General features: G+C 49.3%; 1 protein-coding gene across 1 annotated transcript in view; it reads right to left on the reverse strand.

The window, feature by feature from the left end:
- Positions 1 to 20,681, reverse strand: part of LOC119958092 (tumor necrosis factor receptor superfamily member 14-like) — a 51,263-nt gene that overhangs the window by 21,484 nt on the left and 9,098 nt on the right. Inside the window, exons 2-4 of the mRNA XM_038786320.1 lie at positions 19,168 to 19,260; positions 6,327 to 6,452; positions 2,555 to 2,704 (exon numbers count right to left, since the gene is read on the reverse strand). Of these exons, the coding sequence (XP_038642248.1) occupies positions 2,555 to 2,704; positions 6,327 to 6,452; positions 19,168 to 19,180 (289 nt within the window). The 5' untranslated portion in view covers positions 19,181 to 19,260. The remainder of the gene's footprint in view (positions 1 to 2,554; positions 2,705 to 6,326; positions 6,453 to 19,167; positions 19,261 to 20,681) is intronic.

Genomic DNA, 20,681 nt, shown 5'->3' on the forward strand with positions numbered 1-20,681 from the left:
GGGGTCTCGCTGTATTTTAGTCTGGGTAACGGGGTCTCGCTGTATTTTAGTCTGGGTAATGGGGTCTCGCTGTATTTTAGTCTGGGTAATGGGGTCTCGCTGTATTTTAGTCTGGGTAATGGGGGTCTCGCTGTATTTTAGTCTGGGTAATGGGGGTCTCGCTGTATTTTAGTCTGGGTAATGGGGTCTCGCTGTATTTTAGTCTGGGTAATGGGGTCTCGCTGTATTTTAGTCTGGGTAATGGGGTCTCGCTGTATTTTAGTCTGGGTAATGGGGTCTCGCTGTATTTTAGTCTGGGTAATGGGGTCTCGCTGTATTTTAGTCTGGGTAACGGGGTCTCGCTGTATTTTAGTCTGGGTAATGGGGTCTCGCTGTATTTTAGTCTGGGTAATGGGGTCTCGCTGTATTTTAGTCTGGGTAACGGGGTCTCGCTGTATTTTAGTCTGGGTAACGGGGTCTCGCTGTATTTTAGTCTGGGTAATGGGGTCTCGCTGTATTTTAGTCTGGGTAATGGGGTCTCGCTGTATTTTAGTCTGGGTAATGGGGTCTCGCTGTATTTTAGTCTGGGTAATGGGGTCTCGCTGTATTTTAGTCTGGGTAATGGGGGCCTCGCTGTATTTTAGTCTGGGTAATGGGGTCTCGCTGTATTTTAGTCTGGGTAATGGGGTCTCGCTGTATTTTAGTCTGGGTAATGGGGTCTCGCTGTATTTTAGTCTGGGTAATGGGTCTCGCTGTATTTTAGTCTGGGTAATGGGGTCTCGCTGTATTTTAGTCTGGGTAATGGGGTCTCGCTGTATTTTAGTCTGGGTAATGGGGGTCTCGCTGTATTTTAGTCTGGGTAATGGGGGTCTCGCTGTATTTTAGTCTGGGTAACGGGGTCTCGCTGTATTTTAGTCTGGGTAACGGGGTCTCGCTGTATTTTAGTCTGGGTAATGGGGTCTCGCTGTATTTTAGTCTGGGTAATGGGGTCTCGCTGTATTTTAGTCTGGGTAACGGGGTCTCGCTGTATTTTAGTCTGGGTAATGGGGTCTCGCTGTATTTTAGTCTGGGTAATGGGGTCTCGCTGTATTTTAGTCTGGGTAATGGGGTCTCGCTGTATTTTAGTCTGGGTAATGGGGTCTCGCTGTATTTTAGTCTGGGTAATGGGGTCTCGCTGTATTTTAGTCTGGGTAATGGGGTCTCGCTGTATTTTAGTCTGGGTAATGGGGTCTCGCTGTATTTTAGTCTGGGTAATGGGGTCTCGCTGTATTTTAGTCTGGGTAATGGGGTCTCGCTGTATTTTAGTCTGGGTAATGGGGTCTCGCTGTATTTTAGTCTGGGTAATGGGGGTCTCGCTGTATTTTAGTCTGGGTAATGGGGGTCTCGCTGTATTTTAGTCTGGGTAACGGGGTCTCGCTGTATTTTAGTCTGGGTAACGGGGTCTCGCTGTATTTTAGTCTGGGTAATGGGGTCTCGCTGTATTTTAGTCTGGGTAATGGGGTCTCGCTGTATTTTAGTCTGGGTAATGGGGTCTCGCTGTATTTTAGTCTGGGTAATGGGGTCTCGCTGTATTTAGTCTGGGTAATGGGGTCTCGCTGTATTTAGTCTGGGTAATGGGGTCTCGCTGTATTTTAGTCTGGGTAATTGCGTCTCGCTGTATTTTAGTCTGGGTAATGGGGTCTCGCTGTATTTTAGTCTGGGTAATGGGGTCTCGCTGTATTTTAGTCTGGGTAACGGGGTCTCGCTGTATTTAGTCTGGGTAATGGGGTCTCGCTGTATTTTAGTCTGGGTAATGGGGTCTCGCTGTATTTTAGTCTGGGTAATGGGGTCTCGCTGTATTTTAGTCTGGGTAATGGGGTCTGGCTGTATTTTAGTCTGGGTAATGGGGTCTCGCTGTATTTTAGTCTGGGTAATGGGGTCTCGCTGTATTTTAGTCTGGGTAATGGGGTCTCGCTGTATTTTAGTCTGGGTAATGGGGTCTCGCTGTATTTTAGTCTGGGTAATGGGGTCTCGCTGTATTTTAATGAGCTGTGACAATAGCTGCTCGTTTGCAATGACTTTGATGCCAGTCTGCCTGGATAGATTTTCATGAACAAATTCTGAATGGAGTTTAGGAGGAATTCCCGTAACAATCAGTTACAGAGCCTGGCAACAGAACACATTGAAGTGCTGAGCTAGTGTCAGGTTCCTCCTGCGTAAACTCTGTTTGCTCTTTCAATTTTTGTCCATGGACGATTAATGGGCCTGCGCCTTTGATGCGGCCTTTGCTGTTAATGCATGCAGAGGCCTGGATTGGTTCAAACTGAAGACTGGCCCGTGACCCTAAAGAAAAGCAGGCTGCAGATTCCAGAGGCTTGTGCCGCTGTTAATTCAACCAAGCAGATTGCAGAACGATTTGACGGACATCAGTGAAGACTCGGGATGACTGGGTTGGGCTGGCGGTCAATGAATGAGCCGAAGAGACTGTATTCTGCCCGGTCAGCAGTCTACCCAGGGTGTCTGAGCTTTAAGTATTTTAAAATTTACTGACGCGGTTGAAGAAAACTCAATAGTAGTAAGGATAGATGGACCTTACCTCGCCGCACAACTTCCTCCCCTGGTCCACAATTGCTGTGTCTTGTACACTGATCACAGCCATCCTCAGTGATGTTATCGCAATGGTAACCTTCTGAGCAATCACAGACAGTGTCATATGTATTCTCGCACTCTTTCATTGGAAACATCCCTGCAGAGAATAGATTCTTGTTAACATCTGGGATTGGGGTTTAAACTTCTTGTAGTTGCCAATAACAGCCTGAATTTGGTTTTGCGGATGTCACAGAGTCCTGTGGACAGAAGGGCTGAGCTCCCTGTCTATTCCAGGCAGTCATCCACAGAACCTCAGCTAATAATAATAATAATCATCTTTATTGTCACCAGTAGGTTTACATTAACAATGAAGTTACTGTGAAAAGCCCCTAGTCGCCACATTCCGGCGCCTGTTCGGGTCACAGAGGGAGAATTCAGAATGTCCAATTCACCGAACAGCACGTCTTTCGGGACTTGTGGGAGGAAACCGGAGCACCCGGAGGAAACCCACGCAGACGTGGGGAGAACGTGCAGACTCCGCACAGACAGTGACCCAAGCCGGGAATCGAACCTGGGACCCTGGAGCGGTGAAGCAACATTGCTAACCACTGTGCTGTCGTGCCGCCCACGCACCATGTGAATCTGCCTCCACCACACTCACAGACAGTACATTCCACATCCTAACCACTCGCTGTGTGAATCTGTTTCCACCACACTCACAGACAGTACATTCCAGCTCCTAACCACTCGCTGTGTGAATCTGTCTCCACCACACTCACAGACAGTACATTCCAGATCCTAACCACTCGCTGTGTGAATCTGCCTCCACCACACTCACAGACAGTACATTCCAGATCCTAACCACTCGCTGTGTGAATCTGCCTCCACCACACTCAGACAGTACATTCCAGATCCTAACCACTCGCTGTGTGAATCTGTCTCCACCACACTCACAGACAGTGCATTCCAGATCCTAACCACTCGCTGTGTGAATCTGCCTCCACCACACTCACAGACAGAACATTCCAGACCCTAACCACTCGCTGTGTGAATCTGTTTCCACCACACTCACAGACAGTACATTCCAGATCCTAACCACTCGCTGTGTGAATCTGTCCCCACCACACTCACAGACAGTACATTCCAGATCCTAACCACTCGCTGTGTGAATCTGCCTCCACCACACTCACAGACAGTACATTCCAGATCCTAACCACTCGCTGTGTGAATCTGTCTCCACCACACTCACAGACAGTACATTCCACATCCTAACCACTCGCTGTGTGAATCTGTCTCCACCACACTTACAGACAGTACATTCCAGATCCTAACCACTCGCTGCGTGAATCTGCCTCCACTACACACACAGACAGTACATTCCAGATCCTAACCACTCGCTGTGTGAATCTGTCTCCACCACACTCACAGACAGTACATTCCACATCCTAACCACTCGCTGTGTGAATCTGTCTCCACCACACTTACAGACAGTACATTCCAGATCCTAACCACTCGCTGCGTGAATCTGCCTCCACTACACTCACAGACAGTACATTCCAGCTCCTAACCACTCGCTGTGTGAATCTGTCTCCACCACACTCACAGACAGTACATTCGAGATCCTAACCACTCGCTGTGTGAATCTGCCTCCACCACACTCACAGACAGTACATTCCAGCTCCTAACCACTCACTATATAAAAATGTTTTTTTCCTTCTGTCACCTCGGGCAGCATGGTAGCATGGTGGTTAGCATAAATGCTTCACAGCTCCAGGGTCCCAGGTTCGATTCCCGGCTGGGTCACTGTCTGTGCGGAGTCTGCACGTCCTCCCCGTGTGTGCGTGGGTTTCCTCCGGGTGCTCCGGTTTCCTCCCACAGTCCAAAGATGTGCGGGTTAGGTGGAATGGCCATGCTAAATTGCCCGTAGTGTCCTATAAAGTAAGGTTGGGTGGGGGGGGGGGGTTGTTGGGTTACGGGTATAGGGTGGATACGTGGGTTTGAGTAGGGTGATCATGGCTCGACACAACATCGAGGGCCGAAGGGCCTGTTCTGTGCTGTACTGTTCTATATCTTCTATATATCTATATCTCTATTTGTTTTGGTAATTACCTTATATCTGTGTCCCCGGTTCTCAATCCTTCCCCCAATGAGAAGAGTTTCTCTTGATCTACTCTTATGTCTCTCAACCTTCTTTTCTGGAAGAACAGTCCCAGGATCTCTCAATGTAACTGCAGTTCCTCATCCCTGGGAGCATTCTCGTTATTCCTTTTTACAGCTTCTCCAATCCCTGTGTATGCTCGCTAAAGTGTGGTGTCCAGAACTGAGCACAATACTCCAGTTGAGTTTGAACCAGCGTTTTATACAATTTTAACATAACCACCTTGCTGTTGTACTCTCTGCCCCTATTGATAAAGCCAAGGATTCTGTATCCTTTGAAAAAAAATAAATGTAGAGTACCGAATTATTTTTTTTCCAATTAAGGGGCACTTTAGCATGGCCAATCCACCTACTCTGCACATCTTTGGGTTGTGGGGGTGAGACCCACGCAGACACGGGGAAAATGTGCAAACTCCACACGGACAGTGACCCAGAGCCGGTATCGAACATGGGACCTCAGCACCATGAGGCAGCAGGGCTAACCCACTGCGCCACCGTGCTGCCACCTGTACCCTTTATTAACTGCTTTCTCAATATGCCCTGTCACCTTCACTGATCGTTCAAAACAGGGTTTAAGGTTAAGTCCAGCAATTACGGGCCAGCCAATTCAACCTTGATGATGTGGAAGCTTCTAGAAATGATCATCTGGCACAAAATTAATTCAAAATGTGGGCGAATTAATAAAAGCCAACACAGATTTGTTGAGGACAAATCATGTTTAGTAAATGTGATTGGGATTTATGATGAAGTAACATGAAGTATGATGAAGAGTTGATGGGGTGTAAATGGACCTCCAAAAGGCATTTGCTACATTTGCAATTCTCTCGTCCCCTGGCACCACCTCTGTATCGAAGGAGGATTGACAAATGATGGTCAGGGCCTCTGCAATTTCCATCCTTCCTTCCCTCAGAATCCCTGGATGCATCTCATCTGGTCCTGGCGCCTTATCAAAATCTCTTCTTTATCAATATTTATTCCAGTGTCTCAACTGCTGCCTCTTTCACTGTGACTTTGGCAGCACCTTCGTCCTTGGTAAAGACAGATGCAAAATATTCATTTAGTTCCGCAATCATCCCCTCTTACTCCATGTGTAAATCTCCTTTCTGATCCCTAATCAGACTCACTCCTCCGCTTAGACTATTTATACAGCTAGAGAAGACTCTGCAATTCCCTTTTATGATCGCTGTCAGTCTCTTCTTATACTTTCTCTCTCTCTATTTTATTCTCTATCTCTTTCATCATCCAGGAAGCTCTGGTTTGTTTGTCCTACCTTCCCCCCCCTCATGGGAATGTACCATCACTGTACCTGAACCATCTCGTCTGGAAAGGCATCCCATTATTCCATTACAGCTTTCTTTACTTTCTCACGCCAATGAAATGAGCCTTCCCCAAGCTCATTATTTATACCCCATTGCCGCTTCACCTTTTCCATAGTCAATCCAAACTTTATGGCACGATGACCATAGTCCCATAAATGCCCCTCCCCTTGACCCACCATTCCCCAGAGGCAGATCCAGCGAGGGCTCTTGCCTCGTTGGGACTAGTAACGGATTGATCTGGAACATTCTTCTGAACGCACCGCAGAAACCCCTCCTACGCTTTGCCTTGTTTTAATCACTCACCTTCTCCACAAGACTTGCACGCCTTGCACCTCTCATCTCCGTTGAAATGATCTTGGTAAGTTTTGTTTTGACATGGTTGACACTGTGTGCCACTATGCTGTGTGCAATGCTCCCCAACTCGTAGGCCTAGAACAGGAAACAAGAGTGAGAAAACGAACTGTTAAACCCCAGCAAAGGAATGGCACATACAAATTAGGAGCAAGAGTAGGCCACTCGGCCCCTCGAGCCTGCTCCGCCATTCGATAAGATTGTGGCTGATCTGATTGTAACCTCAACCCCACATTCCTGCCGACCCCTGATAACCTTTCACCCTCCGGTTTATAGAATCCCTACAGTGCAGGAGGCAATCATTTGGCCCAATTGGTCTGCATCAACCCTCTGAAAGAGCACCTTACCCAGACCCACACACTCGCCTTATCCCCATAACCTCACCTAACCTTTGGACACGAAGGAGCAGCTTAAAATGGCCAATCCACCTAACATGCACATCTACTTAATAATAATAATCTTTATTGTCAGAAGTAAGCTTACATTAACACTGCAATGAAGTTACTGTAAAAAGCCCCTAGTCGCCACACTCGGGCGCCTGTTCGGGTACACAGAGGGAGAATTCAGAATGCCCAAATTACCTGATCTTTGCACTGCTGGAGGAAACTGGAGAACCCGGAGGAAACCCACGCAGGCACGGGGAGAACGTGCAAATTGCACACAGTCACCCAAGGCCTGAATCGAACTCGGGTCTTTGGCGTTGTGAGGCAGCAGTGCTAAGCACTGTGCCACCGTGTCGCCCTAAAGCTGGTTAGAATGAGGAATGAAGGGGCAGCACAGGTGCAGTGGTTAGCACTGCAGCCTCAGGGCGCCAAGGACCCGTGTTCGATCCCGGCCCAGGGTCACTGTCCGTGTGGAGTTTGCACATTCTCCCCGTGTCTGCGTGGGTTTCGCCCCCACAACCCAAAGATGTGCAGGCTAGGTGGATTGGACACGCTAAATTTTTATTTATTTATTTTTAAAAATCTTTTTATTGGCATTTCTCATATTTATTAACAATTGTATATATACACACATCACATTTTTCTTACCCGCGTTAATTTACTTTATTGTACAGAAAGATTTATTTTGTCTTTCTTTTAATTGACCCTATATTTTTCGCCACCCTCTGGATCAGTCTATGGTCCCCCCCATTCTCTCCCCCCCCCGTTGGTTTCAGCTGTACTTTGCTGGTATTTTCAGAGGGGGACTAACCCCCCCCCCCCCCCCCGACAAACTGCCCCCATGCATCTAAGAAGCCTTCCTCTGACCCTCGGATGGCAGACTTAATCTTCTCCAGGTGGAGAAGTTCCGACAGGTCAGCGAGCCAGTCTGCAGCTGTGGGCGGTGCTGCCGATCGCCAGCCGAGCAGGATTCTCCGGCGTGCGATTAGGGAAGCGAAAGCGAGGGCGTTGGCCCCCTTCCCCATGTGTAACTCTGGCTGCTCCGATACCCCGAAGATTGCCACTATTGGGCATGGCTTCACCCTCACCCCCATAACCTTGGACATTGCCTCGGAGAAGGCTGCCCAGAACCCAGCAAGCTTGGGGCAAGCCCAGAACATGTGGGTGTGGTTGGCCGGGCCCCTCTGGCACCGTTCACATTTATCCTCCCCCTCCGGGAAGAACCTGCTCATTCGGGTTCTGGTCAGGTGCGCTCTGTGCACCACTTTGAGCTGCATTAGGCTTAGCCTTGTGCAGGAGGAAGTGGAGTTCACCCTGCTCAGTGCTTCGGTCCAGAGTCCCCATCCTACCTCTGTCCCCAGTTCATCCTCCCATTTTTGTCTGGTCCCGTCCAGTGGAGTCCGGGCTCTGTCCAGTAGCTGTCCGTATATTTTCCCACATAGCCCTCCCCTACTCGCTGCTTGCGCCTATCAGGTCCTCTAGTAGTGTGGTTTCTGGGGTCCCGGGGTACCCTACTGTCTCTTTGCGGAGGAAGTATTTTATTTGGAGGTGTCTCATTTCCTGTCCTTTGTGAGCTTCCACTTCCTCGTCAGTTCGTCCAGTGTCACCAGTCTGTGCCCAACGTAGAAGTCCCCGGCCATCAGTGTGCCCCCGCCCTGATCTTTTGAAGGTGGTATCTAGCATGGCTGGAGGGGGGGGGGGAGAGAATCTGTGATTGCCGCGTTTGGGAGCCATGGGGAACATTCTGTCTATCCCAAAGTGTTGTCTCAGTTGGGTCCACGTTCTCAGCGTGGCCGCTACCACTAGGCTCGTTGTGTACCTTGTTGAGGAGGATGGGAGTGCTGCTGTAGCCAGGGCACGGTGGGTCGTTCCTTTACAGGAGGCCTCCTCCATTTGTACCCAATCTGTGTCGGGTTCTTGTACCCATCCCCCTCACTCTCTCTGCCATTGCTGCCCAGTGGTAGTATTGTAGGCTCGGTAAAGCCAAGCCCCCTTTGATTTTTCCTTGGCCACGCTAAATTGCCCGTTAATTGGAAAAAAATTAATTGGATACTCTAAATTTATTAAAGTGCTGGAAGCACCACTAGGACGCCAGGGAAAGCACTGGGACCGGATGTGTTCCCGGAAGCCTTTTACAACAAATTCACAGCAGCGCTGCTCCCACACCTGTGGGAGATGTTCGATGACTCACTGTTGAAGGAGGCCCTGCCACCCACCCTGGCCCAGGCCTCGATCTCATTGATCCCCAAAAAGGACAAAGACCAGCCAGAGTGTGGAGCACAGAGACCCATCTCTCTCCTAAACACTGACGCTGAATTCCTGGTGAAAGCTTTGGCAAGGCGGCCTGGGGAGCTGCAGGCCAGATGTGATCGCGGAAGATCAGAGTTTGTTAAGAAAAAAGTCAACTAACAGCAAACATCAGACGCCTGTTGAATGCAGTAATGACCCCATCTGGGGAGAGGACACCAGAGGTGGTTGTCTCCCTGGACTCTGAGAAAGCTTTCTATTGAGTAGAATGGAGGTTACCTCATGGAGGTGCTTGGACGGTTTGGGTTTGGAGCGGTGTCCACCACGTGGGTGAAGCTCTGTTACAGCGAGCGTACGGACAAACACCACCAGCTCCAAATACTTTTGGCTTGCACAGGGGAACGAAGCAGGGATGTCCACTATTCTATTAGAACCCAAGTCACGGCTGGAGTGACAAGGAGGGTCACGAGGTTGGCCGTTCAAATGTCATTGCACAACACTTTATATGTGGAACCCAGTTTTTTTTCCATTTCCTTTCTTGTAACTGTTATTTGAATCACCAATAAAAATATTTTTTTTAAAAACCATTTGCGAATCCACAGCCAATACCGAATTCTCACTTCCACACACACAAGGGGTCTTTTTCAGGATGGCAGCCGGTCACTAGTGGCCTGCCTCAGGGGTCTGTGCTGGGACCACAACTTTTCACAATATACATTAATGATCTGGAAGAAGGTACTGAAGGCACTGTTGCTAAGTTTGCAGATGATACAAAGAAACCACCTCCACATGGACGAACAAGTGGATATCACTGTGGCTTCACAGCGCCAGGGTCCCAGGTTCGATTCCCCGCTGGGTCACTGTCTGTGTGGAGTCTGCACGTTCGCCCCATGTCTGCGTGGGTTTCCTCCCACACGCCAAAGACGTGCAGGTTAGGTGGATTGGTCATGACAAATTGCCCGTAGTGATCAAAAGGTTAGGAGGGGTTATTGGGTTACGGGGATAGGGTGGAAGTGAGGGCTTAAGTGGGTCGGTGCAGACTCGATGGGCTGAATGGCCTCCTTCTGTACTGTATGTTCTGTGTTCTAGGAAGAGGGACAGGTTGTATTAAGTAAGCAGTGCTGGCAGAAGGATTTTGACAAGCTAGGAGAGTGGGCAAAGAAGTGGGCAGATGGAATACAATGTGGAAAAGTGTGAGGTTATGCACTTTGGAAGGAGGAATTTAGGCCTAGACTATATTCTAAATGGGGAAATGCTTAAGAAAGCAGAAGCACAAAGGGACTTGGGAGTCCTTGTTCACGATTCTCTTAAGGTTAATGTGCAGATTCAGTCAGCAGTTCAGAAGGCAAATGCAATGTTAGCATTCCAGAATGCAAGAGCAGGGATGTACTTCTGAGGCTGTATAAGGCTCTGGTCAGACCCCATTTGGAGTATTGTGAGCAATTGTGGGCCCCGTATCTAAGGAAGGATGTGCTGGACTTGGAAAGGGTCCACAGAACATAGAACATAGAATGATACAGCGCAGTACAGGCCCTTCGGCCCTCGATGTTGCACCGACATGGAAAAAAAACTAAAGGCCATCTAACCTACACTATGCCCTTATCATCCATATGCTTATCCATAAATTTTTAATGCCCTCAATGTTGCGTGTTCACTACTGTTGCAGGTAGGGCATTCCACGGCCTCACCACTCTTTGCGTAAAAAAACCCACCTCTGACCTCTGTCCTATATCTATTACCCTCAATTTAAGGCTATGTCCCCTCGTGCTAGCCACCTCCATCCGCGGGAGAAGGCTCTCGCTGTCCACCCTATCTAACCCTCTGATCATTTTGTATGCCTCTATTAAGTCACCTCTTAACCTTCTTCTCTCTAACGAGAACAACCTCAAGTCCATCAGCCTTCCTCATAAGACTTTCCCTCCATACCAGGCAACATCCTGGTAAATCTCCTCTGCACCCGTTCCAAAGCTTCCACGTCCTTCCTATAATGAGGCGACCAGAACTGTACGCAATACTCCAAATGCGGCCGTACTAGAGTTTGTACAACTGCAACATGACCTCATGGCTCCGGAACTCAATCCCTCTACCAATAAAGGCTAACACACCATAGGCCTTCTTCACAACCCTATCAACCTGGGTGGCAACTTTCAGGGATCTATGTACATGGACACCGAGATCCCTCTGCTCATCCACACTACCAAGATTTTACCATTAGCCAAATATTCCGCATTTCTGTTATTCTTTCCAAAGTGAATCACCTCACACTTCTCCACATTAAACTCCATTTGCCACCTCTCAGCCCAGCTCTGCAGCTTATCTATGTCCCTCTGTAACCTGCAACATCCTTCCGCACTGTCTACAACTCCACCGACTTTAGTGTCGTCTGCAAATTTACTCACCCATCCTTCTGCGCCCTCCTCTAGGTCATTTATAAAAATGACAACAGCAACGGCCCCATAACTGATCCTTGTGGTACGCCACTCGTAACTGAACTCCATTCTGAACATTTCCCATCAACTACCACTCTCTGTCTTCTTTCAACTAGCCAATTTCTGATCCACATCTCTAAATCACCCTCAATCCCCAGCCTCCGTATTTTCTGCAATAGCCGACCGTGGGGAACCTTATCAAACGCTTTACTGAAATCCATATACACCACATCAACTGCTCTAACCCTCGTCTACCTGTTCAGTCACCTTCTCAAAGAACTCGATAAGGTTTGTGAGGCATGACCTACCCTTCACAAAACCATGCTGACTGTCCCTAATCATATTATTCCTATCTAGATGATTATAAATCGTATCTTTTATAATCCTCTCCAAGACTTTACCCACCACAGACGTTAGGCTCACCGGCCTATAGTTACCGGGGTTATCTCTACTCCCCTTCTTGAACAAAGGGACCACATTTGCTATCCTCCAGTCCTCTGGCACTATTCCTGTAGCCAATGATGACCTAAAAATCAAAGCCAAAGGCTCAGCAATCTCTTCCCTGGCTTCCCAGAGAATCCTAGGATAAATCCCATCCGGCCCCGGGGACTTATCTATTTTCACCTTGTCCAGAATTGCCAACACTTCTTCCCTACGCACCTCAATGCCATCTATTCTAATAGCCTGGGTCTCAGCATTCTCCTCCACAATATTATCTTTTTCTTGAGTGAATACTGACGAAAAGTATCATTTAGTATCTCGCTTATCTCCTCAGCCTCCACACACAACTTCCCACCACTGTCCTTGACTGGCCCTACTCTACCCTAGTCATTCTTTATTCCTTTTTTTTTAAATTTTTTTTATTGGAATTTTTTGCAGAAATATAACAAAAAGTATAGCAAAAAGCAGTAATATGCAACTAACAGCCCCATAACACCCACAATTCCCCCCATACCGTAACATCACATGTATCACATTCCCCCACCCCCCCCCCCAAACAAGAGAACTTAACCATAAATTAAAATTAGATAAATCAAATTTAAATAAAATAAGCTAACATAATCAACGCCCCCCCCCCCCCCCCCCCCCACCCCCCCCCGGGGTTGCTGCTGCTACTGTCCCAGTACCCTATCGTTGAGCCAGAAAGTCGAGGAAAGGTTGCCACCGTTTAAAGAACCCTTGCACCGATCCTCTCAGGGCGAATTTAACCTTCTCAAGCTTAATAAAGCCCGCCATGTCATTGATCCAGGTCTCCACGCTTGGGGGCCTCGCGTCCTTCCACTGTAGCAAAATCCTTCGCCGGGCTACTAGGGACGCAAAGGCCAGCACACCGGCCTCTTTCGCCTCCTGCACTCCCGGCTCTACCCCAACCCCAAAGATCGCGAGTCCCCATCCTGGCTTGACCCTGGATCCCACCACCCTTGACACCGTCCTCGCCACCCCCTTCCAGAACTCCTCCAATGCCGGGCATGCCCAGAACATATGGGCATGGTTCGCTGGACTCCCCGAGCACCTGGCACACCTATCTTCACCCCCAAAGAACCTATTCATCCTCGTCCCAGTCATGTGGGCCCTATGCAGCACCTTGAATTGGATGAGGCTAAGCCGCGCACACGAGGAGGAAGAATTTACCCTCTCCAGGGCATCAGCCCATGTCCCGTCTTCGATCTGTTCCCCAGTTCCCCCTCCCACTTCGTTTTCAGCTCCTCTACTGACGCCTCTTCCTTCTCCTGCATAAGCTTGTAGATATCGGATATCTTCCCCTCCCCGACCCAGACCCCCGAGAGCACCCTGTCACTCACCCCCTTCGCGGGGAGCGCAGGGAATCCCTCCACCTGCCGTCTAGCAAATGCCTTTACCTGCAGATATCTAAACATGTTTCCCGGCGGGAGCCCAAATTTCTCTTCCAACTCCCCCAGGCTCGCAAACCTTCCGTCGATAAACAGGTCCTTCAGCTGTCTAATGCCCGCTCTATACCATCCCCGAAATTCCCCCATCCATGTTCCCCGGGACGAACCTATGGTTCCCCCTTAACGGAGCCTCCATCGAGCCCCCCACTTCTCCCCTATGTCGCCTCCACTGCCCCCAAATCTTGAGGGTAGCCGCCACCACCGGACTCGTGGTATACCTCGTGGGAGGGAGCGGCCACGGCGCCGTTACCAGGGCCCCCAGGCTTGTATCCCCACAGGACGCTCTCTCCATCCGTTTCCATGCTGCCCCCTCCCCCTCCATCACCCACTTACGCACCATCGACACGTTGGCCGCCCAGTAATACCCCGAGAGGTTGGGCAACGCCAGCCCCCCCCCATCCCCTACTCCGCTCCAAGAAGACCCTCTTCACCCTTGGGGTGCCATGCGCCCAAACAAATCCCATGATGCTGCTGGTCACTCTTTTAAAAAAGGCCCTAGGGATAAAGATGGGCAAGCACTGGAAGAGGAACAAGAACCTCGGGAGAACCGTCATTTTGACGGATTGCACTCTGCCCGCCAGCGATAGCGGCACCATGTCCCACCTTTTAAATTCCTCCTCCATCTGTTCCACTAGTCTGGTGAAATTAAGCTTATGAAGAGCCCCCCAACTCCTGGCCACCTGCACCCCCAGGTACCTGAAACTCTTCACTGCCCTCCTGAAGGGGAGCCTCCCAATTCCCTCCTCCTGATCTCCCGGGTGCACTACAAATACCTCGCTCTTTCCTAAGTTCAGCTTATAGCCCGAGAAGCCCCCAAATTCCGCTAACAGTTCCATCACCCCCGGCATTCCCCCCTCTGGGTCCGCCACATATAACAGCAGGTCGTCTGCATACAGCGATACCCGGTGCTCCTCCCCCCCCCGCACCAGACCCCTCCACTTCCCTGACTCCCTCAACGCCATGGCCAGCGGTTCAATCGCCAGTGCAAAGAGCAGGGGGGACAGGGCATTCTTTTATTCCTGACATACCTATAGAAAGCTTTTGGGTTTTCCTTGATCCTACCTGCCAAAAAGACTTCTCATGTCCCCTCCTTGCTCGTCTCAGCTCTCTCTTTAGATCCTTCCTCGCTTCCTTGTAACTATCAAGCGCCCCAACTGAAACTTCACGCCTCATCTTCACATAGGCCTCCTTCTTCCTCTTAACAAGAGATTCCACTTCTTTGGTAAACCACGGTTCCCTCGCTCGACCCCTTCCTCCCTGCCTGACTGGTACGTACTTATCAAGAACATGCAATAGCTGTTCCTTGAACAAGCTCCACATATCCAGTGTGCCCAACCCTTGCAGCCTACTTCTCCAACCAACACATCCTAAGTCATGTCTAATGGCATCATAATTGCCCTTCCCCCAGCTATAACTCTTGCCCTGCGGGGTATACTTATCCCTTTCCATCACTAACGTAAAGGTCACCGAATTGTGGTCACTGTTTCCAAAGTGCTCACCTACCTCCAGATCTAACACCTGGCCTGGTTCATTACCCAAAACCAAATCCAATGTGGCCTCGCCTCTTGTTGGCCTGTCAACATATTGTGTCAGGAAACCCTCCTGCACACATTGTACAAAGAATGACCCATCTAATGTACTCGAACTATATCTTTTCCAGTCAATATTTGGAAAGTTAAAGTCTCCCATAACAACTACCCTGTTACTTTCGCTCTTTTCCAGAATCATCTTCGCCATCCTTTCCTCTACATCCCTAGAACTATTAGGTGGCCTATAGAAAACTCCCAACAGGGTGACCTCTCCTTTCCTGTTTCTAACCTCAGCCCATACTACCTCAGAAGAAGAGTCCCCATCCAGCATCCTTTCCGTCACCGTAATACTGTCCTTGACTAGCAGCGCCACACCTCCCCCTCTTTTGCCCCCTTCTCTGAGTTTACTAAAACACCTATACCCCGGAACCTGCAACAACCATTCCTGTCCCTGCTCTATCCATGTCTCTGAAATGGCCACAACATCGAAGTCCCAGGTACCAACCCATGCTGCCAGTTCCCCTACCTTATTTCGTATACTCCTGGCATTGAAGTAGACACACTTCAAACCACCTACCTGAACACTGGCACCCTCCTGCGAAGTCAAATCTGTGCTCCTGACCTCTATACTCTCAATCTCCCGCACCCCAAAACTACAATCCAGGTTCCCATGCCCCTGTTGAATTAGTTTAAACCCCCCCAAAGAGCACTAACAAATCTCCCCCCCAGGATATTGGTGCCCCTCAGGTTCAGATGTAGACCATCCTGTCTATAGAGGTCCCACCTTCCCCAGAAAGAGCCCCAGTTATCCAGAAATCTGAATCCCTCCCGCCTGCACCATCCCTGTAGCCACGTGTTTAATTGCTCTCTCTCCCTATTCCTCATCTCACTATCACGTGGCACGGGCAACAACCCAGAGATAACAACTCTGTTTGTTCTCGCTCTGAGCTTCCATCCTAGCTCCCTAAAGGCCTGCCTGACATCCTTGTCCCCTTTCCTACCTATGTCGTTAGTGCCAATGTGGACTACGACTTGGGGCTGCTCCCCCTCCCCCTTAAGGACCCGGAAAACACGATCCGAGACATCACGTACCCTTGCACCTGGGAGGCAACATACCAAACGTGAGTCTCTCTCGCTCCCACAAAATCTCCTATCTGTGCCCCTGACTATTGAGTCCCCAATTACTAATGTTCTACTCCTTTCCCCCCTTCCCTTCTGAGCAACAGGGACAGACTCCGTGCCAGAGGCCCGTACCCCATGGCTTACCCCTGGTAAGTCCCCCCCCCACAAGTATCCAAAACGGTATACTTGTTACTCAGGGAACGACCGCAGGGGGTCCCTGCACTGACTGCTTCTTCCCAGTCCCTCTTACAGTTACCCATCTATCTCCAGTCTTTGGTGTAACTACTTCCCTGAAGCTCCTATCTATGACCCCCTCTGCCTCCCGAATGATCCGAAGTTCATCCAGCTCAAGCTCCAGGTCCCTAACACGGTTTTTGAGGAGCTGGAGTTGGGTGCACTTCCCACAGATGAAATCAGCAGGGACACTGACGGCGTCCCTCACCTCAAACATTCTGCAGGAGGAGCATTGTACTGCCTTCCCTGACATCACCTCTAGATTTAAAAAAAAAAACAAGAAAAAGAAAAAGAAAGGAAGAGCTTACCTGATATTACCTCAAACCCTGCTCCCGCTGAAAGGTAAGAAAATTTAAAGGCACTCACTCACCTTCACGACAGGCCCCTGCTCCCGCTTCCCAACCACCGTGGGGTGGGGGGGTTGGTTAGAGGAGGAGGTAGGGTGGGAAACACTCACGAAGTGTTTCGGGTTTAACTGTCACTTGCCAACAGCCTCTCCACAAACCACCTTCAAGTTAGGCTGACCGCACTGCACGTATGCAAATTTCCCCAGAACAGCTGATCAGTAGCTCTGCTCTGCTGCCCTCTGCTGGATGATTGCCTTCACTCAAACTCCTCGGGTCTCCTTCACAGATTCACCTTCAAGTTAGGCTGACCGCACTGCACGTATGCAAATTTCCCCAGAACAGCTGATCAGTAGCTCTGCTCTGCTGCCCTCTGCTGGATGATTGCCTTCACTCAAACTCCTCGGGTCTCCTTCACAGATTCACCTTCAAGTTAGGCTGACCGCACTGCACGTATGCAAATTTCCCCAGAACAGCTGATCAGTAGCTCTGCTCTGCTGCCCTCTGCTGGATGATTGCCTTCACTCAAACTCCTCGGGTCTCCTTCACAGATTCACCTTCAAGTTAGGCTGACCGCACTGCACGTATGCAAATTTCCCCAGAACAGCTGATCAGTAGCTCTGCTCTGCTGCCCTCTGCTGGATGATTGCCTTCACTCAAACTCCTCGGGTCTCCTTCACAGATTCACCTTCAAGTTAGGCTGACCGCACTGCACGTATGCAAATTTCCCCAGAACAGCTGATCAGTAGCTCTGCTCTGCTGCCCTCTGCTGGATGATTGCCTTCACTCAAACTCCTCGGGTCTCCTTCACAGATTCACCTTCGAAGTTAGGCTGACCGCACTGCACGTATGCAAATTTCCCCAGAACAGCTGATCAGTAGCTCTGCTCTGCTGCCCTCTGCTGGATGATTGCCTTCACTCAAACTCCTCGGGTCTCCTTCACAGATTCACCTTCAAGTTAGGCTGACCGCACTGCACGTATGCAAATTTCCCCAGAACAGCTGATCAGTAGCTCTGCTCTGCTGCCCTCCTGCGGTCCAGAGGTGGTTCGCAGGAATGATCCCTGGAATGAAGAGCTTGTCGTATGAGGAACGTTTGAGGACTCTGGGTCGGTACTCGTTGGAGTTTAGAAGGATGAGGGGGTAATGATTAGACACCGAGCCTGTGCTTTGAAAGACACCGCCAATGCAATTATGAAATCAGAACTTGATGAAGAATTTGAAAAACTTTGTGAAGAAATCCAAGAATCTCGGAAGAACAGAGGCTGCTATTCTTCCAAATTTGCACCTACATTTTATCACATGTTTCCAAAGAGTTCCACAACCGAGAATAAAAAACCAGGTCAGGAACTTTCTGACCAAATGGATAAAGCGCCTTCACCAGTTGCTGCAAGCACATCTTCAGTTTCCAGAGACAAGAGGAAGATGCTTTCTACTAATGAGGCTAAATGAACACACACTGCCTGTAACTGTCGACCATGAAAGGCTGATGAATCTCTGGGAACAAGGTACTCAGAAAACTGAGGGATTCACTGTACATCAGCTTGCAAAATTCATGCAGTGCTCAGTCAATGCATTTACCATCATCGTAAAGAGATTGACAAGACTGAGCTAATACAGGAAATGGAAAATGAAGTGAGGAAGTTTAAGTCAATTTTGAACTTTTTGATTGCAAATTACAAATTATTCATCACTTGTTCAAGTTTTTGAATTTTGAATGCTTGTAACATCAAATGTAAAATCAGTTTTTCCATTGAATAATCCTTTTGAGTGGACATATATACCGCCAGAACATGACGTTTATACAGTTGGACTAAATGTTTTGCCATATTATCGTGATAAAAGCCATATTTTGTAATTTTATGTCAAGAATAAAGCATAAACTGAAGAATTTCTACCCACACAAAAAAAAAGGTTTGGTGGTGGGATCTTATTGAAACGTACAGGATACTGCGAGGCCAGGATAGAGTGGACGTGGAGAGGATATTCCACATTTAGGAAAAACTAGAAGCAGAGGACAGAATCTCAGACTAAAGGGACGATCCTTTAAAACAGAGATGAGGAGGAATTTCTTCAGCCAGAGGGTGGTGAATCTGTGGACGTCTTTGCCGCAGAAGGCTGTGGAGGCCAAATCACTGAGTGTCTTTAAGACAGAGATAGATAGGTTGTTGATTAATAAGGGGATCAAGGGGTTATGTGGCAAAGGCAGGAGAATGGGGATGAGAAAAATATCAGCCATGATTGAATGGCGGAGCAGACTCGATGGGCTGAGTGGCCTAATTCTGCTCCGATATCTTATGGTCTTATCCATGTGGAAAAAACAGCCTCGACACAGGGGATTGCGGATGCTGAACAAGAACGTTTATCGAGAGATCAGAAAGCTGGTTTAGCACACTGGGCTAAATCGCTGGCTTTTAAAGCAGACCAAGCAGGCCAGCAGCACGGTTCGATTCCCGTACCAGCCTCCCCGGACAGGCGCCGGAATGTGGCGACTAGGGGCTTTTCACAGTAACTTCATTGAAGCCTACTCGTGACAATAAACGATTCTCATTTCATTTCATCTCTCCCCTCACACCTGTCAGAAATAAATACTTACCAGGTTTACACATTGGGCAGCAGATGTTTTTATGATCATATTCCTTTGCACTGCAATAATGCGATTGTGGGAGTGCACAACATCAATGTAAATCTGCAGAAATATACAAAAAACATTGAGCAACATTCTGGCAGATAGATTTGCACACAGAAATTAACAAGGCAGCATTTTCACATATGGATGGGGAATGGTGCAGGGCACCAGAAACTGACTGATTATGATAGTGCTGCAAAAGATCCTAGAGTGTACCACTCACCCCCTCACGCCCTTTAATATCCCACCCAGTCAAAACCCCCTCTCCCCCAGTCTAATCCCACTCTCCCACTCACTCCCCACACCCTTTAATATCCCACCCAGTCTAATCCCACTCTCCCACTCACTCCCCACACCCTTTAATATCCCACCCAGTCTAATCCACTCTCCCCCCTCACTCCCCACACCCTTTAATATCCCACCCAGTCTAATCCCACTCACCCCCTCACGCCCTTTAATATCCCACCCAGTCTAAACCCACTCTCCCCCAGTCTAATCCCACTCTCCCCCTCACTCCCCACACCCTTAATATCCCACCCAGTCTAAACCCACTCTCCCCCAGTCTAATCCCACTCTCCCCCTCACTCCCCACACCCTTTAATATCCCACCCAATCTAATCCCACTCTCCCCCCGTACTAATCCCACTCCTCCCCCTCACTCCCCCACACCTTTAATATCCCACCCAGTCTAATCCCACTCTCCCCCCTCACTCCCCACACCCTTTAATATCCCACCCAGTCTAATCCCACTCTCCCCCTCACTTCCCCACACCTTTAAATATCCCACCCAGTCTAATCCCACTCATCCCCCTCACTCCCCACACCCTTTAATATCCCACCCAGTCTAATCCCACTCTCCCCCTCACTCCCCCACACCCTTAATATCCCACCCAGTCTAATCCCACTCTCCCCCTACACCCCACAACCCTTTAATATCCCACCCAGTCTAATCCCACTCTCCCCCTCACTCCCCACACCCTTTAATACCCACCCAGTCTAAATCCCACTCTCCCCCTCACTCCCCACACCCTTTAATATCCCACCCAGTCTAATCCACTCTCCCCCTCACTCCCCACACCTTTAATATCCCACCCAGTCTAATCCCACTCTCCCCTCACTCTCTACACCCTTTAATATCCCACCCAGTCTTACCCCACTCTCCCCTCACTCCCCACACCCTTTAATATCCCCCTCACTCCCCACACCCCTTTAATATCCCACCCAGTCTAACCCCACTCTCCCCTCACTCCCCACACCCTTTAATATCCCCCTCACTCCCCACACCCTTTAATACCCACCCAGTCTAACCCCACTCTCCCCTCACTCCCCACACCCTTTAATATCCCACCCAGTCTAATCCCACTCTCCCCCTCACTCCCCCGCACCCTTTAATATCCCACCCAGTCTAATCCCACTCCCCCCCCCCCCCCCCACACCCATTAAGATTCAACCCAGCTAATCCCACTCTCCCCCTCACTCCC

The sequence above is a fragment of the Scyliorhinus canicula genome, chromosome 28 (assembly GCF_902713615.1).
Source record: "Scyliorhinus canicula chromosome 28, sScyCan1.1, whole genome shotgun sequence".
In the NCBI taxonomy this organism is placed as follows: Eukaryota; Metazoa; Chordata; class Chondrichthyes; order Carcharhiniformes; family Scyliorhinidae; genus Scyliorhinus; species Scyliorhinus canicula.